The sequence below is a fragment of the Epinephelus moara genome, chromosome 10 (assembly GCF_006386435.1).
Source record: "Epinephelus moara isolate mb chromosome 10, YSFRI_EMoa_1.0, whole genome shotgun sequence".
In the NCBI taxonomy this organism is placed as follows: domain Eukaryota; kingdom Metazoa; phylum Chordata; class Actinopteri; order Perciformes; family Serranidae; genus Epinephelus; species Epinephelus moara.
The window spans coordinates 44,958,489-44,985,141 of NC_065515.1; the positions used below are offsets into that span (position 1 = coordinate 44,958,489).

The 26,653-nt window shown below is 41.7% G+C and overlaps 1 protein-coding gene across 1 annotated transcript in view; it reads left to right on the plus strand.

Moving 5' to 3' along the window:
• Nucleotides 1-26,653, plus strand: part of LOC126396243 (cadherin-2-like) — a 430,873-nt gene that overhangs the window by 211,692 nt on the left and 192,528 nt on the right. Inside the window, exons 3-4 of the mRNA XM_050054177.1 lie at nt 1,896-2,125; nt 16,787-16,960. Of these exons, the coding sequence (XP_049910134.1) occupies nt 1,896-2,125; nt 16,787-16,960 (404 nt within the window). The remainder of the gene's footprint in view (nt 1-1,895; nt 2,126-16,786; nt 16,961-26,653) is intronic.

The window sequence follows — 26,653 nt, forward strand, 5'->3', positions numbered from 1 at the left end:
AACAGGACAGACAATAGGATTTTATTTATTTTTACACTATATTTTCACTGAAAGCTGAGGCCTATCTGAATTTCTGTCTTTGAGAGATATTATTTTGTAATATAACTGAATTTTCTATCCATACATTTAAATTTTAAATATATTAAAATTATAAGGCATCTTTGAGTAAACTGCGAGTATCATTTAAGTAGGCTATCTCGTGGCCGGCCGAGTGTCCTCTTTTTTGGAAATCAAAATATGGTCACCCTACCTTATATGGTGGTCATTGGCTATTCATGGGCGGAGATTTATGTTAATTGCTGATTACCGGGAGCGCGCTGTCACTTTACGATGGATTGGCATTCATGATCATACACACGTGTTTATGATCAAATCTGAGTTTCCTGAATCCGGAGTAGGTTTTTAGTAGAATAGGCTTTTATGTGCAAATCTACACACAGCTTTACTCACTTTTCATGAATGAGACCCAATATGTGCACAATAGCGTGCACTGGGGCCTGTCATAATATCATGCATTGTGGCCCGTTGCAACTACCTTATGCCACTGTCCACAAGGAAATGGTTTTCCCGTTTTGGTATAGAAGTTGACTGGCCTGCAGACAACCCTTACCTCAACCCCACCCAACACTTTTTGGATGAATCTACTCTCTCTATGTTGGGTTGAATAATTCAGACAAAAGGCAGCATTTTTATGGAAATATTCTTGATTTTCTTTGCATCCTTTACTAGGCAAGGCAAGGCAAGGCAATTTTATTTATATAGCACCATTCATACACAAGGCAATTCAATGTGCTTTACAAGGGAAATACGTTAAGATAAAACATTAAAGGAACAATAGATCATTAAAAACAAAAGCTAAAAGCAAGAAAAACAGTGCAGAAAATGCATTTAAAAAGCAAACATAAAGCAAAAGCAACAGCAGACAAATATAAAAACAATAGCTACAGATTATCCTAAGAATAAGTTACATATCTAGTTCACTGGTAAGCTGCAGTAAATAGTAATGTTTTAAGCCCTGATTTAAATGAGTTGACAGTTTCAGCAGACCTCAGATATTCTGGAAGTTTGTTCCACATCAGAGATGTATTTAGGCCCGAGACCATTTAGTGCTTTATAGACAAGTAACAAGATTTTAAAGTCTATCCTTTGATACACAGGAAGCCAGTGCAATGATTTAAGCACTGGTGTAATGTGCTCCACTCTCTTGGTGTTGGTGAGGACTCTGGCAGCAGCGTTCTGGACGAGCTGAAGTTGTCTGATTGATTTTTTACTGTGAAGACACCGTTACAATAGTCCAGCCTGCTGAAAATGAAAGAATGAACCAGTTTTTCTGTATCTTGTTTTGACAGAAATTCTTTTATTCTTTCTATGTTTTTAAGGTGGTAGTAGGCTGATTTAGTAATTGTCTTAATGTGACTATTGAAATTTAGGTCTGAGTCCAGAACTACACCAAGATTTCTGGCTTGATTTGTAGGTTTTAGTGTCATGGCATCAAGGTGAGCACTGACTATTGATCTTTGTTCTTTGGGGCCAAAAACAACTATCTCTGTTTTTTCTGTGTTTAGTTGTAGAAAATTCTGGCACATCCACGTACTGATTTCGTCAATGCACTTATTTAGTAGATATAGGGGACTGTAGTCATCTGGTGCCACTTATGTAAAGTTGTGTGTCATCTAGTAACTTTCTGGAAATTACCCTGACATGTGTAGGATCTGTGTTAAATCTTAACAAGCAAAATAAATGACAACATGTATATATATGGTTTAGAAGGGATGTAAAAGTTGAACACCCTGTGAGATGGCTGAATAAAGACATTAGAGCACACAGAATATCACGCAGATGATTGATGGGTTTTTCTACTGAGTCCGACATCTGTCTGTGTCTTTCTCCCTCAGTGAGCTTCATTGACTGCGGTAGAGGTAAGGTGTGGTTCGAGGTTGGAGATTCGTCTGACTTAAGAGTGAGTGAGGATGGTGTGGTCTACACCCTGCGCCCCCTCAGCCTGGTGGGAAAGGGAAAATCTGTGGAGAGGGTCTATGCTCGAGACCCACAGTCCAAACAGGTCTGGAAGACCAGAGTGCATCTCCACGTCCATCCAAATGGCAACAGCACAAGACCTGAACAGGTAAATCAGCAGTAAAAGTAGAGATCTGACATAACTGATGACCCGTGGCCAGTTAAATTTTATGCTGGGCAAGTTTACTGGCCGTCTGGGCCAGAGTCTGTAATGTGCCATTGTTTTCAAGACACATGACCCATGTACTTCATTAGGATTCACAGAAATACATGTGGTGAAGGTAAAATGCATTATGGGATTGCTCTTAGCCTGCTAACCTGTTGCAGAGACTTAGCAATTTTGACTCTTACAAACACTCAAACAAAAATATCAGTACAGGCCACACTGCCTACCAGAGCAACACATATGTTTCAAATAACCTCTTGCTTTTCATTTCAGCAGCCATGTTAACAGGCAAGAGCTGCCACAGTCTGCGTGAGCAGCGTAGCTTGGCTGCGGTTTGGTTGCAGCTCCTCTACAGATTAGGTGTGTCGTCTTTTTTTCCTCTGTTTCGTGCACAGTTCACAGCAAAAACATGCAGTGAATATGACCTGTTGATAGTCATACTGATATCATACCAGCAACATTACACCTTTCACTACAGTTTCAGTGTCTACATGTAGAATACATCAAAAACATAAAAGCCTGCGAGCGCAAGCCCAAATTAGCCCACTGGATGACTTTACAAAGTGTGAAAAGTAGGAATGCACTGTTTTATTGGCTGAACATTGGTATTGGCTGATATTCGCCTTGCCATCGGCCTATCAGCAAATAGATGACATTCACAGATGGCAGTGTTTTTCTGTTGTGTCACATCAATTTTACACAAGGTAAAAAGCAGGGCTCCAGACTAACAGCTACAAATTTAAATTAATGAAGAATACAAGAACAATCCAATGACTGTTTGAAAAATGGGCTCTGTGATCTCACTGTTGTGTGAGGAGATGGCTAATAGCAGCTGGCGTCCGGTCCTACTGGGGGACAGTAGAAAATGTGTTGGGGATGGATGTGGCTCAGGAGATAGCATTACTTCTAATGTAGGAGCCGCAGCTGGAAAACGTCTTTATTAAAGCAGCTCTTACCTTTCTTGCATTTCACACAGCACTTAGAAAAACTTTGAACATCCACAACTCCCGCCTCCCTCCAAAGTCCCATCCTCCTCCTCCTGCAGCTCCACCTCCCTCCAAAGGCCTACTTCCTCCTCCTACATTACGTCCTCATTACATCTATGATAGATGTAGGCGTTGGCATGGTAACGTTAGATACACGGAAGAGGAGGGCGAGTGTAATGTTACATATGCAACCCCGGAGTTTTAAAACTCAACCGGAGTCAGTGATGACTGATGGGTTTTAGAATAAGGTTACAGTGCTAACGTTAGATAGTAGCATTAATGTTACTAGTAAGTGGAAACACACAAGGAAGATAACGTTAATGTTTCAGAGGCTACGCTACACAAGGAAGATAACGTTAATGTTTCAGAGGCTACGCTACAGTAGGCTAACATTAACCATTAGCAACTGGATGCTGTGTTGTCATATATAACATTATGAACTGAACTGAACTTCTTTATTTGTCATTTTTATGCGCAGCACAAAAAAACAAACTGACATTTCACATACCCCAAGCAAAAAGAAACAAAACATTTAAAAACAATTTGTGCAACATATAAGAAAGAACATATAGTGCAATATTAAGATGAAAAGGGTTGACATTTCACAGTCAAAACCGCCACATCCTGAGAGCAGAACTGGGAGATCCTCTTCACATCACAGCACCATGAATTGTTTGTGTATAGACCACGGAGCTTACCAGATGATGTTGCCTCCCTGTCTGCTCTATGTAGCGTTAGCCTCCTTAGCTCAACACCGGCATCTTATATGTTACCATTCATCCATGTCTCAGTGAACACAAGGACACAACAGTCCCTCACTCCTCAGTGAGTGGATCTCCGTTGTCAGATGTAATCCATTTCGTGTCCAGCGAGCGGACGTTCGCCAGAAGGCTGCTGGGAACAGCTGGTTTGATGGGGTTAGCTGTTAGCATAGAGCTAACCCCTCCGCGCTTCCCCCGCTTCTGCGTCCTGTCACAGCGCTGCCGGCATCTTCCCTTCGGGACAGCTCCAGGCGAAACCATGTTCATCTCAGGTTACTAGTTTATATCCACAAGCGTCCCTGTTACTAGTTTATATCCACAAGCGTCCCTGTTTCTAGCATATTTCTTGTCTCACAGACTCAGGGGTGGAGGGTGTGGGGGGGGATGTTACACGTGCGGTTACGTCTGTTGGAGGCCTCCACGTGGGGAAGACAGACAGACAGACAGGACAGGAGAAAACTCCGGTCGGAGTTTTCTTAGAACCATATGAGAATGGTATAATTATGAGTTTTCATCTCTGGTGGAATTCACTTACATTTCAGTGTGCCATCAGCTTAGTGATAGCATTTTAACCTAAACAAAGAAAAGTGTAAAATTTCCAGAAAGGTAAGTGTTGCTTTAAAGAGGAGAAAAATGGACACAGCTTGTGTTTTCCAAGAAAAATGGACCAGTTCATGTTTATTCACAGAGGTAAATGGGAAGAAAGTGTGCACACAGTATCCAACTATCAGACTCATCATGGTGAAAACTACAAGAACTTGCAAGGACAACTTGGAACAGAAAAGATAAATCAAATGTGGGAAGGTTTGAGGAAACAGCAGTCTGCTTTTAGTCGTAGCCCAGAAAAAAAGTGATGCAGATATAAATGCAAGCCATCTTATTGCTAACAAAATAGTATCAGCACCGAAGTAATACTCCAAGGGCAAGTTTGTGAAGACATGCATGCTGAAGGCAACAGAAATCATGTGCCCCAACAAGCTACAGGTTCTTACCAACATCAGCCTAAAAAGAAATTCTGTGGCAGATAGGATTTTGGAGCTTGCGATAGACTTTGACACAAAGTTAAACCATTTGTAGCATTTTCAGTTGCAGTTGATGAGAGTATGGATATTACAGATGTTGCTCAGTTGGCCATATTCATCCAAGGTGTTGATAAGACTTTGACTGTCACTGACGAGTTCCATGAGGTAAGGTATTGGACTTTTCACTGCATTTTGCACCAGAGGGCATTGTGTTGCAAGTCATTAAGAATGGATCACGGCATGGGAGTGGTTGTTCAAAAAGCCAGAGGTCTGAACCATTGTTTGGCAGCCTTCATACTGACAAGTAGGGTTGAGCCAAAGTAAACTTTTTCAAACTGGTTTGACATTAAGCCAAACACCAGACTGCACCGGTATACTGAATTTTACCACTAATTCTAGTTGCCCTTGACTCAGCAGCCGCTACCGAGTGGAACATTATGACACCATGTCCTAACAGCAAACCATCTTGTACCCCTAGCCTTCTTGCCTGCCTTGTCACCTGGCCTGAGGAAGTTAATGAAGCAAGGGCCTTTGGCTTGGGACTTAGTGGTCTTCCATTTTTCTGCCTCTCCAACCTCCTAGGCCAGCTGAGCCAGTACCTTATCAAGCAGCCATCTTAATCTCCCGTCTGCCAGGCTTGTTTGGTATGCTGACAGGATGTGTTCCAGGTTGGCTGGTCCCTCCTAGAGCAAACAGCTGGGATTCTCCACTATCCTCCACCTGAGGAGATTCATTGGTATCGGTACAACAACATAGATGGAATAGAGGAGAAACTTGTTCCAATGCCCCTCCATGTTTCTGATGTCTTTCCATCCCAGTGATCTTCCTTGCACGCTGCCCTACCAGGTCCAGCTGCCCCGCTGCCCCATTGCCACAGCTTTGACATGCCTGACCTCTTCCTCTGCTGCCTGGATCTCATCATGCACCACACTTCATCGCTCCCTTGGATTGGCTCTGGTGATGTAGCCCGTAGTGCTACTTCGCTACCAGTAACGGTTTACTGGTACCGACATCCACAAGGTGGAATTCCTTTTACGATGCTGTAAATAGAATCACAGAAATTCCCACGAATGACCTAAATACTCTGTGCACCAAGCTGGGAGTCAAGTGCTTCAAAGACAAAGAGTACCAGTTCCTGCATGAATACTGCACCACCATGAAGCCTCTGACTGTAGCACTGGTCATGCTTCAAGGTGACTGTCCTTATGGGACTTTACTATCCACACTTGAGGTTCTCATGCAGAAGACCTTGGCTGTGAAAGACACCCTCTCCAAGATGACTACAGGTCTTCCAGATGCCATAGTGCAGGTATGTTCCATCTTTAAGCTAATTACATCATTTTTTTGTATTGCACTAATCATGAATATGGAACAGAGTCATACCATACTGCAGTATGTAGGTTGTCAGTAGCACAAAATAAAGACCACAGCTAGCCCACTGCACTGTGGTAAAAATAATAGCTGTCAAAAATATTCATTATTACTGCAAAAGAAGATTAAAACAAATAAAAAGGTCAGTAAATAACCAGAAAAATTAAATCCATAATATTAATCCCACATATGTCATGGTTTGCAAATAATTGTATGACAAAATAAATAGAAGGCCTTATAGGCTTCAACTAGATAATAATAAACATATCAAATTATATTTTTCAGGCTATCCAGACTCGTTTTTCTGGTGTGCTGGACAACAAAGATGCCCTTCTCGCAGCTGTCAGTTGTCCAAAATTCAAACTCCGATGGCTGAGAGATGAAGGTAGGAGGGAGCAAGTAAAGGAGCTTCTGACATCAGAGTGTCGCACAACTGCCTCTGCACCAGCAGCACCACAGAGCCCTGCCAATGTGCCCACCATGTCTGCCAGCCAAGGTGATATGGACTTTTTTGCTTTTGGGACAGAGCCAGAAGAGACTTTAGGTCAGGGCATGAGCTTCATATTTTGGGTCAGTTTTCAAATATAAATAACATTTTCTTAAAGTATAACACTCCAACCCCATCTAGCGCTCCTGTGGAGTGGCTTTTTAGTCTGTGTGGTTTGGTGCTCACGCCTAGAAGGAACAGACTTTGACAAGAGGTCTGAGAAGCTTCTGTTAATGAAATACAACCACTGGTTTACTCGCCCCTCTCCACTGTTTCACTCAGAACACTAGGACCATATCTGAATATGTTGAGGGTAGGTCTAAACAAAGTTTACAGGTTAAAGGAAAGTCGCGTGAGACTTGGTTCATTGTTACACTTACTGTTAAATAGGCTTTGTAGGTCAAAAAAGACTGGCTTTATTTTATTTATTTATTTTACAAAAAGAAGTGTTTTTGTTAAAGCTATAGTTGGTAATCCTGTTCAGAAACACTTCTTGTTATACTGGGTGAAATGGTCCCTCCATCCTGAGAGTAGTCAATACATAATGTGTTTAGAAAAAGGAATGAAAAAAATCCGACCTCTGTGGTAGCTGCAGGCCTGTAAAAACTCTGACCAATCCCTGCCATTCGGTGCGAATGGAAAGAACCAATCAATCCCTGCCATTCGGTGCGAATGGAAAGAACCAATCAGATGCCTTCATGTCTCGTCCTGACACCAACATCGGTGCAGCTTTTAAACGGTGGAGACAACTGAGGGAGATGAAGGGCCTGAAAAGTGATGCAGAGGTTGCTGTCTTTCTGTTGGACAGGTAATTATTTGTTTGCTTCGGGGGATTTGTTATTTTACTCGGCTCTCCTCTGCCCTGCTGAGTCTGACTCCTACTGCAGGATGCGCGTTCAAGCTTGTGGGGCCGTGGCTTTGGACGGAGCACTGACGGGAGGGGGAGGAGGGGGTGGAGCTTAGAGGAGGTGCCGCTTTCAAATCTTGCTAGCTCTCCAACATTACCAACTATAGCTTTAAGTGAGGTCAAGAAAGACTGGCTTCATTTTATTTATTTATTTTACGAAAAGAAGTGTTTTTGTTAAGTGAGGTCAAGAAAGACTGGCTTTATTTTATTTATTTATTTTACAAAAAGTAGTGTTTATGTTAAGTGAGGTCAAGAAAGACGGGCTTTATTTTATTGCATTTTTCATAAAAACATTAACAACCTTAAACGTGTTACAAATGCTTTTCAAATAAAGTGAGTATAAGCAAAACTGGTTGTCATTTTTATGTTGAGGCAGTGGTGCCAGCAGCCAAAAGTAACTAATTAAGTAACAAGTAATCTAACTTAGTTACTTATAAAATCAAGTAATCATAAGTCTAACTAAATTACTTTTTAAATGAGTAATCAGTAATCAATCAAATTACTTTTTCAAAATAACTGTGGCAACACTGATTATGACACCATACGTGCTTTCCAGTTGAAGCTGTCTTTGTGGGAGACGCACTGAAGGAGCCCAAAACAGCCTGTCATCAGCAGAAGGAAGGCCTGGTGGAGAGATGTCAGTGGTGGACTGCTGCTGATGTACCGGACACCATGTGATATTATCATTATCTACAAACGAAGCTATTGCCTCAGCGAAGCATCACGTCGTTGCATTTGCAGTGATCCCACCACTGCATGCCTCGTAGGCTGGCCATCTGGGCCAGTGAATGCACCTCCTGAGCACTGTCGAGGTGCCCTTGAGCAAGGCACCAAACCCCCAAACCGCTCGGGGCGCCTGTCCATGGCAGCCCCCTCACTTTGATATCTCTCCACTTTGTGCATGTATAGGTCCTGTTAGTGCATGTGTGTGTATTTCAGACCTGTGTGTTAATGACAACGGAGTGAAAAAATTGAATTTCCCCTCAGGGGGATTAATAAAGCATATAAAATTTTAAAAAATGAAATAAAAAAATAATTGGTGGGCAGGTTGCCATCACTGAACAGAACAGGATGTTATATGATGATAGATTTTGCCTTATACAACAGTGAGTTCCGGCCCTGCAATCTGATTGGTCGAGAGACAGTAAAACCGTGACGATATTGGAGTACAACATCACGGTTATTTCACTGTGTATGTATCACTCCGCCTTACAGCTGATTGCAATCAACAATCAAATCAAAACTGACGGTTAGTGTCAGTTAGGTCAGCAGTTGCGTTGTAGGCTAATTAATTCATCCACTGTCAAATAACCAAAAATATGGATTTATTTCTTAAAATAAGTTTTGAATTGAACTATGAATGGTCATCAGAGGAAGATGAGGGAGAGGAGAAGCTGAATCCATTTGAGCACACATCCAGGTTTGTCAGTGTTTCATCAGCGGACCTCAATGACTTGGAGAAAAGCAACATACTGTCAGATCAGAAGGCAGAGTCGGCTGTGCCTGTGAAGCGACAGTCCACCATGCAGTCACCAGAGACTTATTTCACTGGCTGCACAATTGATGGAAATGTGCAGATAAATGTGTATAAAGAGTAAGTGCCTGGCGCACCATGTTTGCGTTACATAGCAACGGTGACAGCGGAGTCCTGAGGGAACTATTTTTGTTGGCGGAAGACAAATAAAATGCTTAAATTATCTATTTCTGTGGCCTCATGCCTATGACCGAATCACAGCCGTGATGATATACGAGTATAACATCACTCCCTCTCGTGTGATATTGCTTAATTATATGCTGTGGGGTCTGCAGGTATTCAGGTAGGCATGCCCAGATTGGCCAGATATGTTTGTGTAAAATTCAGTGAGTTCGTGAATGGAAGAGAGTGTTGCCCATAGAATCCAGCAGAGGGCGAAGCCTGTGTGAGATTGAACTTCATCTGTAGATTTGTAGTCGAGTAGAGTAGTAGATTAGATGGACGAATGTTTCAGAATATAAATTTGTACTTCTTTACACTACAAGAAAGGGAAACATTTGGAGGTATTGTTATTTATAGGTTATTATGCAATGGTTTTACTGGTCAGGGTCTGGCTTACTTGAGATCAAATTGGGCTGTATGAGGCCAGGGAACTAAAATGAATTTGACAACCCTGTTGTAGTATTTCTTAGCACAAGGCTTTTTCTATTATTAATTAATTACAATGGAGCACGCTGCGAAACATTTTTCTGTGTAAAATAAATATAAATGAAAAAAAAAAATATATATATACATATATATATATATATATAAATATATATATATATATATATATATATATATATATATATATATATATATNCTATTAATTTGGAGTTTGATTAATAATTAAATTAATGACAACAACCAGAATTAACAGTAACACCTGAAGGATTTCGGAGTTCTTGACGCAGCAGAGGTTGATTATTCATTCACCCTTGTGCAACATTAAGCATGATTCCAAAGATATTTTTGAATTATATTTATTCACAAATTAGCAAAGCAAACCAAAACACACAAATTCTAACTAACTATATACAAGCTTGGTGTGTATATGTGTGTTGTGTGTGTGTGAGAGAGAAAGAAGAGAAAGAAAGACAAAGACGGGTGTGGTGATCAAGTAGACGTTTGGCCCACAAAACAAAATGGCTGACAACAGAGAACTACCAAAATGGCCGAATCAAGGCTGGCTTCCGGTCGGGGGAGGTGTCTGTCTGACCGTGTGGTCAGGACAAAGACAAAGGAAAAGAAGCGGGAACTTTGAGATGCCTGTTTGGATGTAGCTCTGTTGAAAGCCTATTTGTTAGTGAGTCTATGTCAATGTGATGTGTGTTGCAAACGGTCTGAATTAGTGCAGAGATTGTTTAGTTGCATGCAAGAATCTGTTTGTGAACAGTATTAGCAAACTAAACACTTAGCTGTGGTGAAGCCAACTAATCAATGACCTGACTGCAATCTATCACAACAATATCAGTAAACAGCATTAAATCACATACAACAAGTTAAACAGTCTTACTTAGCCTGTAAAGCTGTGATAAGCTATGCCCAGTTGTTACATTACCGATCCTTGAATGGATGGGGGAAAGAGTCACTTGGTGGTGCTGCTTAGTTAGCCGGCAGAAGAAGGCTGGGAAGATGGTTCCAGCTGCAGTCTTTCTTGGGTCCTTTGTTCCAAAGGTTCTGATCTGAGGAAGCTGGTCGCTCGGGGTCCTTGCAGAGGTAGACGCTGGGTGCTAACTCACTTAGTTCCTTGTTGCTGGAAAGCCAGTTGCAAACCTTGTGTTTGCAGGAGAGTCTGTGATCAGTTGCCCTCCCTTTAGTGGTTTGGGGCTAAGAGTCTGTTCCAGGCCCAACCGGAAAGAGGTGGGAGCTGTTCAACAGCTGGAGCAAGAAGAGAAAGGAATCTGTTGGAAGGGAGCACAAATCTACAGATGCCTGTGACATCAGAGTCACATGTCACTGTAAAGGTCCAATCAAGTTCTGGGACTTGAGTCTCACTGAGGTGTGAGGTGAGACCTCCTGTGGAGATGGGTGTCTCCTAGCTGTCTTTGTTTGGAGAACAAAGAGCATGCAGAGGAAAAAGCTTTTAAATCTCCAGTTATGATTTTACCAAATGATAAATCATCTGTGGTCCTGTGAATCCCAACAACAGCTAATTAAGATAAGTATAGCATTTATAATTACATATTGAAGAATGACATGAGGCTTTGTTGGTATAAGCAAACTAAGAAAATCACTGTATATTTGTTGTCAACCTTGTCTGCCCTCCATTCTACAGTGCTGACCTGATAAGCCAGTTTGAACTGGCAAGGCGGGCTCTCATGATATATATGTGCATGCAATGAGGGAGAAAATGGACTGGTTAAAGAGGAGCAGCATCATAATAAAACTGTATCATTGTCCTTAACTCTGCCGCTATGAGCACACCAGACATTGTTTTCACTGAGTACCTTGAACTGTTGGCCAGAGTAAACATCATTAATGATGTGACCTTGGATTTAGGACACTTGTGATGGATATTTTGTCACTTGTTGATATTCTATAAGATGATTAATGACAAATAGATTATTGAAAAATATAAATGATGCATTAAGCAGTGATGAATATAAATTGTAGTTGAAGTCCTAATTTGGTCATTAATGTATTTGTTCTATGTATTAATTCCAAAGTATGCAGCTCTCACTGTCTCTAAGTGAATATACAGTGAACACAGATCTGCTGTCCCTGAGTCATTGCATATTAGAATAATCATGAAATCCAGTAAAACACAGAACCTGACAGTGCTAAGACATACATGGACCTGAGTCTGAGGATGCCAGCATGTGTGAAACCTTTCTGAAAGAGAACTGTAATATTTGACAAACAGAATCATTAAACAATCTGGGCATGATGCGCTGTTATTTCCCCCCAAGGCTTCAGTAATGTTGGATGAACTATGTACAGCTATAAAACCAGCTTTTCCAGCCCAGCAGGCATCTGAGGTTGGCCAAGTGTTGATTGCAGAGACAAAGTGAGTCAAATAGCCATCTGTTAGTTTGTTTTATATACAACAGTGATAATAAGACCCGCTGCATGTATTTAGACAAGACACTGGCCCTGATTGGCGGTTCTTCTAAACACAGCCCAGAAACAGCCGGCTGCCATATGCTTTTGCTGCTATCAACATCGCTGGCTGTAGTCAGTGAGAAGGAGAATCACTGAGAGTGAAAGAAGCTCTCAACAATCCTTCATAAGGAAAACTCACGAGAAGTAGCTATGGTGCATAGCAGCCAGTCATTTGCCAGGGGAGCAGTGTCAGCAATGTACCCTTCAACTGAAAGGTAGGACCAGGGTTGTTATCAAATTAAACTGAAGAGTAAGACAAACAGGCATCATATTTATAGCCCACCAAGCTCCAATTGTCAGGACAATCAGTCTTTGCTTGACAGATCAAAGATGCTCATTTTAAACAACACCTAGTTACAAAAGCCTCGGTCCTTGACAATTCTCAAATTGTTCTAAAATATACAGTGACAGGAACTGAGTACACAGAGGCAAGGTCTCAAAGACGCAGACTCTCACCAGGGCAGATCAGTAAAAACAAGTATTTATTACAGTCTGAATCGATACACAGGAAGGCAAAAAATCTGGCAAACAGTCTAAAAGGGTGTAGGCAAAAACAGAGTCAAAAACAGGCTGAGGTCAAAAATCACAAGAAAACTCATGGAAGAAACAGCGCTGCAATGAAGGTGACACAAGGGAACAAACAATAAACTGGCAACTGGGAAGACAGACTGGGGATATATACACAGGTAATCAGGAGAAACAAGACACAGCTGTGACACAGGGCGTGGGGAAAGATGTCAAGCTGGAAACACTGGGGACTGACTGAATCTCAGGAACTTGACAGAGTCGTGTCAGTACTTCCCCTCCTAGGGACGGCTCTAGACGGACCAGGCTGACCAGGGTGGTGGGCGTGAAACTCAAGAGCGCTCTTCGGGACCGTAGCCCTCCCAGCCCACCAGGTACTGCCAACCGTGACTCCAATGACAAGCTGACAGCAACTTGCATGTGTAAATGGGACCACCATCGAGGAGACACAGAGGAGGCGGAGGTTTGGAGGCAGGGACGAGGGAACCTTCCTGCACAGGTTTGACCCCAGAGACGTGGAATGTAGGATAGAATTTTTGCACAAACCATCAGAAATCATCCTAGGGAAGCTCATCTATGTGCCCGTTGTTCTCAACAGTCTTAACCTGACAGCAGTTTGTCATCGTAACTGACTTGTGTGGGAAACTGCTCACTTTCGACAGTGTCTGGCACTTTGAAGAAGTGTCTCTTCACAGATGAGTCCTGGTCTACACCATACCAGGCAGATGGCAGACAGCATGTATGGCGTCTTGTGGGTAAGCACTTTGCTAAAGCCAGTGTTGTGAATAGAGTGCCCCATGGTGGGGATGGGGTTAGGGCACTGGCTGACATAAGCTGCAGACAATGATTTTATTGATGTCAGTTTGAATGCACAGAGATACTGTGACGAGACCCACTGTCATGCCATTCATCCGCCACCATGTTGCAACATAATAATGCACGGTCCCATATTGCAGGGATCTGTACACAATTCCTGAAAGCTGAAAACATCCCAGTTCTTGCATAGCCTGAATACTGAGGTTTAAGATGCTCTGGATCTGCACAACAGCAAATTCTAATTCATGCTAGTATCCAGCAACTTCACACAGCAATTGACGAGGAGTGGGCCAACATTCCACAGGCCACAATCAACAACCTGCACAACTCTATATGAAGGAGATGTCGCACTGCACAAGAAAAATGTTGGTCTCATCAGATACTGACAGGTACTTTGGGGTATCTGTGACCAAGTATACATTTCTGTAGCACTAGTCATGTCAAATCCAAATAAATGTCTTTAAGTGTTTGAATCTTCGATGTTTTCTGATCTGCTTCCTTTTTAATTCATTGAAGTCATTCTTTACATCTTACTATATAATGACGAAAACTCTGTGTGTGTGTGTGGGTGTGTCTGTGTGTCTGTTCCACGTTTTTCTCCTCACTGACTTGGTCAATCCATGTGAAATTTGGCACTGTGGTAGAGGGTAATGGGAGGATGCCAATGAAGCAATATTACATCAATTGGCCAAAGGGGGGGTGCTATAGCAATCGATTGAAATTGCAAACTTTGAATGGGCATATCTCATGCCCCGTATGTCATACAGACATGAAACTTAGCACAGAGACGCCTCTCCTTATGAGGAACAAATTTGCCTCAAGAACCCCACAACTTCTGGTAACATAGATTTTCCGCCGTTTTGAATTTTTTGAAAAACACTTAAAATCGATCTCTTCCTAGGAAGTTTGACTGATCTGCATGAAACTCGGTGAACATAATCTAGCGACCAATGTCTAAAGTTCCCTCTTCCCCTTGGAAAAAGTTGGAAAACTTACTAAAACTGAGCTTCTGTAAGGCAAGGAATATTGCGGAGGGCGTGGCTCATCACATAAAGGTGTATAACATCTCAAGGGTTTCGATCAAACAAAATGGAGGCGCTAGAGAGCTAATTTCTTATCTAGGCCATATCGAGTTTTACTAAACTTGGTAGATATGTAGAACAGGACGGCTCAAGGTGACTGGAGAAATTTAACTCTAATTGGCAACTGGGTGGCGCTATAACAACAGAAACATGCTTAAAAATGGCTAAAATGCGACCGACTAGTATATTTCTAATAAACAGAGGTATTGTTTTCATTCAGTAAATAATTTTAATTCTCCTTCTTTCTATTTATTAGATTTCTGGGAAGAAACTCTTATTGCAACCCCAAATTTCCCACACTCTTCATTATATGTGTTTTTCTTTTAAAAGACTTCCACCATCTCACAGAAAATACAAATGGTAATCCATTTTTTTCCCTGGTAGGCTTTTGTTGAGAACGGTCTTGCAGGAAGTGTTGCATTTCAATCACTATAGCTTAACAACATACACAAGAATAAGAAAATATATATTAATATTAATCAAATAGTATTGTGATTCATTAATGAATGAAAACAGTGTTTGTGTTTAAAGAGAAGTGATTATTCTGATATGACTCTGTTGTTGCAATGATGGAATAAGTGCAGTGAAGATAGATTTTATATTAAATTTACCATTATTATACAGGAATTGTAATTAAATGTAACTGAATTGGAAAAAAAAAGATAAAACTCTTAATTCAAATATACACAGCAGAGCAACAGAAGAAAGCATCAACTCATCAGTACAAGATTAATCTTCAGATATGATATAAAAAAGAAAGGAAAAAGGTATTTATTTCTGGCTCACAAGCTCTTTGCAGTAAGAGTCACAACAGAAAAAATAACAGCAGCAACACTGAACAGATATCTTACATGGATGATCTGGCTCTAATCCCTCCGAATGACCTACATGACCTTGGAGACTAGCTAACACATATTCACATGAAGCTTGTAGCACTTACTCTACTGACATGCTGTACGTGGGTTTGTGTCTGTGACAACAATATCTTGACATTAACATTAGCTAGGTAGCTAACTAACATAAAGGTACGTTAACAGAGGGTTGACTAGACAGTCAACAACAAGCTTACAACGCAAACTGAAATAAAAGCACAACACTCACCAGCAACATCCAGTAGAGGACCTGAACCACTGTTGTCAGGACAACAACCTACTCCTGAATGTCAGCTAAACAGAGGAGATGATAGTGGACTTTGGAAAGAAGCAGCCAAGGAACTATGCTGCCTAATAACAACGGGTCATTTGCAAAGACTGTTCTACCTGAGACGCCTGAGGAAATTCTGAGTATCCCTTCAAATACTGAGGAATGTCCACTCCTGTACTCCTGTTCCTGAGGGAACTGACAGCATTGTATGTCATATAATTTTATGTGACAAATACATTGATTGATTGATTGATTGATTGATTGGTTGGTTGGTTGGTTGCAGCTACACTGCAGGGTTTCCAGAGGATAAGGAAAAGGAAGAGCTTCTCATATATTCTGCCCTCCAGCATCTCACCTGCTGCTCATGGGGAGTTCATCCCTGACCTTGGAGACAGGGATGGGTATTTTGAGCAGGTTTTATGATTTGTTGTGTATGTTGCTGTTGTGTATGTTTTATGTGTTTCGAAAATACAATAAATCTCATATTGTTCATCATTGAGGTAATGTATAAAGTATTTTTAGAATACACTGAAAACAAAAAAAACAAACAAAAGTCCAACATGGATTTAAACATTTGCACTTTTTGCATATTTTTTTCACCATCTGTACAGCCCTGCAGCATGTAAAATAGAGTTTTTGAAATCCAGACTTCAGTCTGGCTCTATTTTGTTCTGTGTGTCTTTTGCTACATTACATAGGAGTCACACACTCGACTATAATGAGAACATTAATCCATGCCATTGAAATTAGGTCAGAAATGCCCTGAATCACCAAGCCTTCCCAGCAGGCTGGCTCTGCCACGCAGCCATGCTGTGTGTGTGTGTGTGTGTGTGTGTGTGTGTGTGTGTGTAGCCCAGTACACAACGCTCATTTATTGTCTCTGCAGGTAAAACCCAGTGATGCAACACTGACTCAGCGGGTACCAGAGATCTTGTTTCCATGGCGCAGCTTGGTTGTCAGGGGTGATGGTACTCTGCGGCGGGTGAAGAGGGACTGGGTCATCCCGCCTATCAACGTCCCCGAGAACTCACGAGGACAGTTCCCAGAGGACCTTGTCAGAGTAAGACACACATCCACAAATGCACGTCTGTCTTACAGTAGCTATGGGGACTCTTCACAATCTACCATTACTATTCAGCCCTAAAGCAAGGGAAGAAGAAAAATAAGCACAGTACATGAGTTCCAAGGGAAATAAAATGTGCTTAATAAAAGAGCAAACAATAAAATATCATACACATACAGTCCTAACTGTCTCCTGGTGCTGCACTGTGGCTGTTTGTCGTTATGTGGTTCTTTAGCTGCTAAGGAGAGATGCAATTGAATGCGAGAGGATGATAAATCACTCAATAGACCTCTGAACAATTTGTCCCCCTCACTTCTGAAATGATGGCTATGCCCCTGCTGAGTCCGTCACTGAGAGGGAGAGACAAGCTGTGTGAGAGCAGGCAGATGGAGGTGGCTTTGAAATGTCTTGAACTCCTCCCTTTAAAACCCAAACCGTGGGTCCAATCGTCAATGTGAGCATACCAGCAGAGAGATACACTCGTCCTGAACTCAGCTATATAGTTTATGTTTGTGGAGTCAAAAATGCGGATTTCCGATGTCTAGCTCACAGCAGACAAGTTCTCCACATTTGCTCATGTTACTGTCAGAGGAAATAGCTCACTTCCTGATGGACATTCGTACAGGTTGGAGTGACCATTTTAATGCAGATTGAGATGGTTTTAAAATGTGTCGAACTCCTCCCTTTAATTCCCAAACCATGGGTCCAATCGTCAATCTGAGCATACCAGCAAAGAGATACACTCGTCCCGAATGCAGACATATAGGTTTTTATGTTTATGGAGTCAAAAATTTGATCTTGATCGCTAGTGGAACAAGTCTAGGTGACAGCTGACAATTTCTCCACATTTGCTCATGGTATTTTCAGAGGCACTAGCTCATTTCCTGTTGGATTTAGGTCAGGGGTGTCAATGAGTGAATGAATGAGTCTCAAGGAGACGAACAAGCCAGTTTTGGTTTGATCTTTTTACGACATTCCTACGGACAGCAGCAACCAGGTGGTTTTGTAACATGTCACCTTTAACAGGGCATAAAATCCAAACATCTACGATATTCCTACTGCCGGCAGCGGCCATTTTAGTGTGTCTAGGTGTCGCTAGAGAGCCCATTTTGGCAATTTAGGGGTTATTTTTTTCATTTTATAAAATTTTTCGCCAGTCCTGATATGCATGCCAATTTTGGTGAGTTTTTGAGCATGTTTAGGGGGTCAAATTGCGGTTCAAAGAGACAGCGGGAGAAAGAAAGAAAGAAAGAATTAAAGCTGCAAGCAGCGTTTGGCGGGACCTCACACTCGTGCCCGTTTCTGCCTCCAGCTTATGCGGTCAGTGTGAATTATCTATAAGAGTTGAAAAAAAAATCTACTGTGTAAATATGTTCAAAATGCTGTTTTACTGAGATTAATGAAATCCAATATGGCTGCCGCCTAGCGACGCTACAATATGCAAATTAGATGAGTTAATTTACTCCCATCAGATTCCCCTCCTTTTTTTTGAGGATGAGATGACAAAAACAACACAAAACAAAAGAAATCTACTGTGTAAATATGTTCAAAATGTTGTTTTACTGAGATTTATGAAATCCAACATGGCCGCTGCCTAGTGACGCCACAATATGCAAATTAGATGAGTTAATTTACTCCCATCACAAACTTTGGGTCATGGTGAATACTTTTCTCATTTACAGTATGCCTTTATCTCTCACCACTTTCAAGCGACAGCCTTTTGAAATGTTGAAATGAAAATGGAATATTTTCCTCAATAAACTCTGGCACCTAAAGGGTTAAAATGAAGATTCTGCCCCTGTCATGTCTGCATGTAAGATTTAGACACGCACACACCATCATGTTTCTGTGAGTTTGTGTGTGACAGCGGTTACCATGGTAATTAACTAGGTGCACCTGGCAGAAGAGCAGAGAGAGACAGATAGAACACAGAGAAGAGACCTCTTTTAGTGAAGATTTAACTCCTGAACAAGTTCTTCCCATTCCCAAACTGTTGGTCCAATCATCAAAGTAATGTGATGGTGAGAGAGATTCTTCTCCCGAACACATATTGCATTTTTTATATATGTGGAGTCAAGAATGTGATCACATGAGCGAGTTACGACATTCCTACGGGCCGCAGTGGCCAATTTAGTGTACCTAGGTGGCGCTAGAGAGCCCATTTTGGCACTTCAGGGGTTAATAATACGTAGATGCTGTGTCAAATGAAGATTCTGCTGTTGTAATCTGTCCTTTAAAGATTGTGAGACACGCACACACAGAGGGCTTAAAATTTCTGGAACAAGTTCTTCCCATTCCCAGACCGTTGGTCTAATCATCAAAATAATGTGATGGTGAGAGAGATACACTTCTCATGAACGTATATGTCATTTTTTATATATGTGGAGTCAAAAATGTGATCACACATGCGAGTTACAAATGTGTTGCACCTCAGCTGTTTTCCAGAAATGTCTCCTCTCAGTTTACATGGGAGTGAATGAGAAAAAAATAGGCGCTCCCTTCGCTTTGGAGCCACTCAGCAAAAATGTGTACGTGTGAGAGATTCTATGTCAACATCTGTGACCAGGACAAATTTTCCTACGTTTTTTGGTATAAACTGTGTATGTACAGTGAAAATTGTGGCCGTAGCAGCCAGTTAAAGACAAAAGTTTTAGACGATTTTAAGAGCCCTCTCCACTCTAGCTCACAGCATTCCGTGCAATACACACCCATTATAAACTGACAATTTCTCCACATTTGCTCATGGTACTTTTAGAGGGAGAAAGAATAATAAAGAATTAAAGCTGCGAGCAGCGTTGGCCGGGACCTCGCACTCGTGGCCGTTTCTGCCTCCAGCTCACACAGACAGTGGAAATTATTCGTAAGAGTCGAAATGTCGAGAAAACAAGCAATGTTAAGGGTAAGCAAGGTCATTTTTGGCAATAGAGGGATTTTATATTACAGTACGTTACAATATGTATTTAACAGTCATATTTACAAAAGTGGCAACAGTATTAACAGTAATAAAGACTGTAGTAGTATGTGGGAGATGGAAAACACTGATATATAACGTGAAGATGCTGTTTCAAATGAAGATTCTGCTGCTGTAATCTGTCCTTTAAAGATTGTGAGACACGCACACACAGAGGGCTGTGTGTGTGTCTGTGTGTGCAGCCGTTGTCATGGCGATTAATGACTTGCCTGCACCTGAGGGGCACACAGAGAGCTCAGCAGATCAGCAAAGGCTGTTTAATATGGGTTTAAAATTTCTCGAACTAGTCCTTCCTATTCCCAAACCGTTGGTCCAATCGTCAATCTGAAGATATCATCAGAGAGATATACTCGTTCCGAACGCTTATGTCATTTTTGTCACACACGCGAGTTACAAATGTGTTGCGCCTAAGTTATTTTCCAGAAATGTCTCCTTTCAGTTTACATGGGAATTAATGAGAAAAAAATCGGCGCTCCCTTCGCTTTGGAGCCACTCAGCAAAAATGGGTATGTGTGAGAGATTCTATGTCAACATATCTGTGACCATGACAAATTTCCTACGTTTTTGGTATAAATTGTGTATGTACAGTGAAAATTGTGGCCGTAGCAGCCAGTTAACCCTATGGGCCCTTGGCCTTTTCGGGGTATTTTTACTGCCTTTACTTTTAAGCTCATATCACAGTCATTATAAAGGCTACATACACATGCTATTCTTGTTTTTGTTTTGTTTTTTCAGGACAATCTGGGCTAACGAGATTTGCCATCATGCCATGTCCTTCTATGTGCCTGTATTTTATATTCATTTTTATATCAATGAAAAAAAAAAATCTGTGTGACTAAATTCTTACATTTTTACATGTATCTCACCATAGCAAGTTGGAAGTTGACATATTCTGCCATATATGAAGAGGAGAGACTCTCTGGAATCTGGCAATATAAGAACCATGATGCTGGGACATTCTCTCACTTCACAGCTGTCCAAAACATGTGGTTTGTGCCAGGTGTGATTGCCAGTATTTTTTCATTATTGCAAGAAATTCCATTGACTCATTCACAAGTCAAAAATGTGTTTTATCTGAAAGAAACATGTAATATTTACATCTAAGATAATAGATTAGTCAACCAAGTGCAATGATGTCCTCCAAGATAATATTTGTTTTTTAGTTTCAGTTATATATTGTGGTGGACATTTTGGGCATTGGTGGGGGGGCACGTGTCCCCCTCAATGTATATGGTGACTACTGCCCTGTCACCCATGCATAATTAGGCTGCAGTTGTCTGGGTGCGCAAAGATGAAGTGCGCTTGTCTTGTCATACAAAGTTTGATGTGTCAACTGTACAATATGGAGATATTTGCATCTTGAAAGGCGGACTACAAATGTGGATAGACAGGGAGAAACACACGCAAGCCTAAGATGTGGTAAGATATGATATTCCTCACTATATGAAGTGACTGATAACAAGATCTGGATTGTAAAGAAATTCGTCAGGTTTTTTTCTTTGTAGACAATTGATCTGGATTTATAGCATGATGGGATGACAGCACAATGATGTGTGTGGTATCACTGGAAAGCTCTAGTCCTGCGCTTTCATGTGATATGCGTGGCATTTCCGTGCAAGCCTGCGTTCGCGAGTAATCCATCCAAGAGTAATGTGTGTGCAAAGCTGTATGAAAGCTCTGTTATACATCATTTTATTGTAAATTTATCAATTTGTTTCGCTGTGAAAACATTGGGTTACCGACAAGTGCTTGGCCTTGTCGGAAAGCTACAGTTCCGCTATTTCACGTGAAATGCGTGGCTTCTCGCTATGACGCACGGTCGCGGAGAAAATCCACAGAGAAGAAGGGGTGTGAATTTGGACGCACTATGCATCGTTCAGGCCCATAGGGTTAAAGACAAAAGTTTTAGACGATTTTAAGAGTCCTCTCCACTCTAGCTCACAGCATTCCGTGCAATACACACCCATTATGAACTGACAATTTCTCCACATTTGCTCATGGTACTTTTAGAGGGAGAAAGAATAATAAAGAATTAAAGGTGCAAGCAGCTGTGATTGGGCCCTCGCTCTCCCGCAGCCAGCAGCACGAATCACTGAAGCGGTTATGTGAAAACTCAGAGTAAGTTAACCCTGATGTGGTGTGACGTTTCATCTTCCTACTCCAAAAAAAACCCTATGGAGAGGGGTTTTTGAAAATTTCAAGGGGGCGCTATAGAGGCATTTTGTTCCCCCCATGGGAGACGCCCCTATCAGATGTAAGAGCTCACCATTCTTGACTTGTGTATAAATTTTCATGAGGATATGAGGTCGCTGAAGCCATCAAAAAGCCAAATGTATTTGGTGCCGAGGGAGGCGTCGTAGCGGCCACGCCCCTTGACATAGAGGAAAGCTTTTAATAACTTTTTATCAGCATGGTCTCAGGATGATCTATATTAAATCTGAAGTTGATTGGACAAAATCTGCAAATACATAGTTGTGGAAATCACAAAATCGCCATCAAAAAGAAAAGTTTAAATCGAAATTGGCGACTTCCTGTTTGGAGTAGACCATTGGTGGCAGAGACTTTTTTGTGCGTCTGGGCAACATACACATATCTACAAATTTTCATCTTCCTACTCGACAAAAACCCCTAAGGGGAGGTGTTTTTGAACATTTTAAGGGGGCACTATAGAAGCATGTTGTCCCCCCCATGGGCGACACCCCTATCAGATGTAAGAGCTCGCCATTCTTGACCTGTGTATCAATTTTCATGAGGAGATGAAGCCATCAAAAAGCCAAACGTATTTAGTGGCGAGGGATCGATAGTCGCCACGCCGCCACACAGACACCATTAGACGTAGCTTCACAGCGTTCATAAGATAACTTCACCAACTTGTTCTGCATGAATTAGAAGTGGAATGAAGTTGATGCAGTCAAGTTTGTGGCATCAGTACATGTTAAAGTAAAAACTGGTCACTTCCTGTTACCACCAGGGGGCGCCATGAGTAAGGTGGGATATTAACATATCGGGGCGTTCGGGGCGGAGCCATCATCATGTCCAGCAAGTTTGAAGCTGCTGAGATCAAGTATGTGGGTGTGAGAGCCGTTCGAAATTCAATGGCGAGAAAACGAAAAGTCTGCAAAATTTGTCACGCCCTAGTGGCCACTGCCCTTGACACAGAAAAAAGCTTTTTATAACTTTTGATCAGCATGTCCTCAGGATGATCTGTACCAAATTTGAAGTCAATCGGACGAAATCCCTAGGAGGAGTTCGTTCAAACATGTCAAAAATTCAAATCAATATGGCCGACTTCCTGTTGGGTTTACGGCATGGGTCCAAGAGGATTTTTTGTGCGTCTTGGCATGTTCTATGAGTCCTCCAATTTTCATGTGTGTAGGTGAAAGTCACAGGCTGGGTTCGAGGCACGAAATTTTATAGGGGGCGCTATGTCGACATTTGGCCCCGTACACAGACAACACTGCCAAAATATCTAATTTTTTTGCCAGAACAAATGCATGTGCCAAATTTGGTGAGTTTTTGAATTTGGGAAAGGGGCCAATTTGGAGATTACATGTTCGTAATAATAATAATAATTAAAGCTGCAAACAGCTGTGATCGGGCCCTTGCTCCACCATGCAACCACGGGGGCCTGAGGCACAAGGGGTTGTGGCACGAAGGGAGAAAAAACCTGGCAGGAGCGAAAAAACGCAATGTTTTGTTCATCAACCAGGGGCATTGGGAGTGTAACTAAATGTGTGCAGGTGTGTCCAGGGGTGGACCCTGATCACACATGTGAAGTTTCGAGCAAATCGGACAATGTCAGTGTATAATAGGGCATTTCATGTTTCCACAAGGGGGCGGCATGAGCAACACTGGCTACGAGCATATGGAGGCATTGAGGGTGGGGCTCTTATCATGTACAGAAATTTTGAAGCAGTTTGGATGAATTATGTGGGCGAGAGAGCTGCTTTAATATGCATGGCGATGGATCAAAAATGGCAGCGCCATAGCAGCCACGCCCTTTGACCTACAGACATGCAGAGCACAACTTTTGATCAGCATGGTGTCTGGATGATCTGTAAAAAAATTTGAAGTCGACTGGATGAAATCCCTAGGACTAGTTCGTGAAAATACAACATGTGGAAACCATGCCAAAATGACAAGTCAAAATCAAAATGGCCGACTTTCTGTTTGGAGTAGACCATTGGTGCCAGAGAATTTTATGTGCGTCTGGACAACATACACGTGTACCAATTTTCATGTTCCAACTCCAAAAAAAAAAACTCTAGGGGAGGGGTTTTTGAAAATTTCAAGGGGGCGCTATAGAGGCATTTTGTCCCCTTTTGAAAATTTCAAGGGGGCGCTATAGAGGCATTTTGTCCCCCCCATGGGCGACGCCCATATCAGATGCAAGAGCTCGCCATTCTTGACCTGTGTGTCAATTTTCATGAGGATATGAGGTCGCTGAAGCCATCAAAAAGCCAAACGTATTTGGTGGCGAGGGAGGCGCCATAGCGGCCACGCCTCTTGACATAGAGAAAAGCTTTTAATAACTTTTGATCAGCATGGTCTCTGGATGATCTGTAAAAAAATTGAAGTCGACTGGATGAAATCCCTACGACAAGTTCGTTAAAATACAACATGTGGAAATCACGCCAAAATGACAAGTCAAAATCAAAATGTCCGACTTCTTGTTTGGAGTAGAGCATTGGTGCCAGAGACTTTTATGTTTGTCTGGACAACATACACATGTGTACCAATTTTCATGTTCCAACTCCAAAAAAAACCCTATGGGGAGGGTTTTTTGAAAATTTCAAGGGGGCTCTATAGAGGCATTTTGTCCCCCCCATGGGTGATGCCCCTATCAGATGCAAGAGCTCGCCATTCTTGACCTGTGTATCAATTTTCATGAGGATATGAGGTCGTTGAAGCCATCAAAAAGCCAAACGTATTTAGTGGCGAGGGATCGATAGTCGCAACACTGCCACATGGACACCATTAGACGTAGCTTCACAGCGTTCAAAAGGTAGCTTCACCAACTTGTTCTGCATGGATTAGAAGTGGAATGAAGTTGATGCTGTCAAGTTTGTGGCATCAGTACATGTTAAAGTAAAAACTGCTCACTTTCTGTTACCACCGGGGGGCGCTATGAGTAAGGTGGGATCTTAACATATTGGGGCGTTCGGGGCGGAGCCATTATCATGTGCAGCAAGTTTGAAGCTGCTTGGATAAAGTATGTGGGCTTGAGCGCCGTTCGAAATTCGATGGCGAGAAAACAAAAAGTCACCAAAATTTGTCATGCCCTAGCTGCCACGCCCCTTGACATAGAGAAAAGCTTTTAATAACATTTGATCAGCATGTTCTCACGATAATCTGTACCAACTTTGAAGTTGATCGGAAGAAATCCCTAGAAGGAGTTCATTCAAATTTAAGTTGTGGAAATCGCCGTAATGAAAAAATTCAAAACAAAACAGCCGACTTCCTATTGGGATTTTGCCATGACTTCAAGAGACGTTTTTGTGCGTCTCGGTATGATACATGTGTGTACCAAATTTCGTTTGCCTGCGACAAGCTAATCCCAAGGGGAGGGGTTTTTGAAAATCTGTAGGGGCCGCTATTTCTGCATTTTGCGTCGACCATGTGCAACTGCCCAAAAATATCGAATTTCGGATCGGGCCGGACGGATGTGGAAAGTTAGAAGCATTTTGAAATTTGGGAAAGGGGCGAAATTGGGACACGAAATGTCAGAATAATAATAATAATAATAATTAAAGCTGCAAACAGCAATGAACGGGCCCTCGCACCTTCACGCAACTGGCTGGCAGGACGTCTTCTGACGTGTCAATTCATTTCTGTCAAAGTTAGATATCGCATGCAGGAGTGACTTGGCATATCCCTGATACAGTGCTGGAATGACATATTTCATATTTTGTATCACTTCCTCTTTCCACTAGAGGGAGTTGCAGAGCGCAGTAATTATACATCATGTTTTTATACATCAAATATACACCACAGCATTTAACTTTCAGATAAATCAAAAGATAAGTGTTTGAGACCTACTTCCTGTCACCACTAGGTAGCACTATGAGTATCAGGAAATATGGTCATATAAATGTTTTCAGGGCAGGACTAATATGAATCATACGAAGTTTGATGGAGACATTTACGGCAACAATATAGCAATTTCCTGTTTCATGGCGAGACCTCAAAATTAAATCCTCTGCAGCACGCACAGACACTAATGATGTGTCATGTTTGTGTACATCAAATACACACCACAGCACTGAAATTTCAGGTTAATCTAAAGATAAGTGTCTGGTAAGAAGTACTTCCTTTCACCACTAGGTGGCGCTAAGACTATCACGGAATATTGTCATATAAATGTGTTCAGGGTGGGACAAATATGAATCATGTGAAGTTTGGTGGACAACGGACCATTTACTCCACATTTATAGCAATTTCCTGTTTCATGGCGAGACATCAAAAGTAAACCCTCTGCAGCGTGCGTAGACACTAATGATATGTCACGTTTGTGTACATCAAATATAGACCACAGCACTGAAATTTCAGGTTAATCCAAAGATAAGTGTCTGGTAAGAAGTACTTCCTTTCACCAATAGGTGGCGCTATGACTATCACGGAATATTGTCATATAAATGTGTTCAGGGTGGGACAAATATGAATCATGTGAAGTTTGGTGGACAACGGACCATTTACTCCACATTTATAGCAATTTCCTG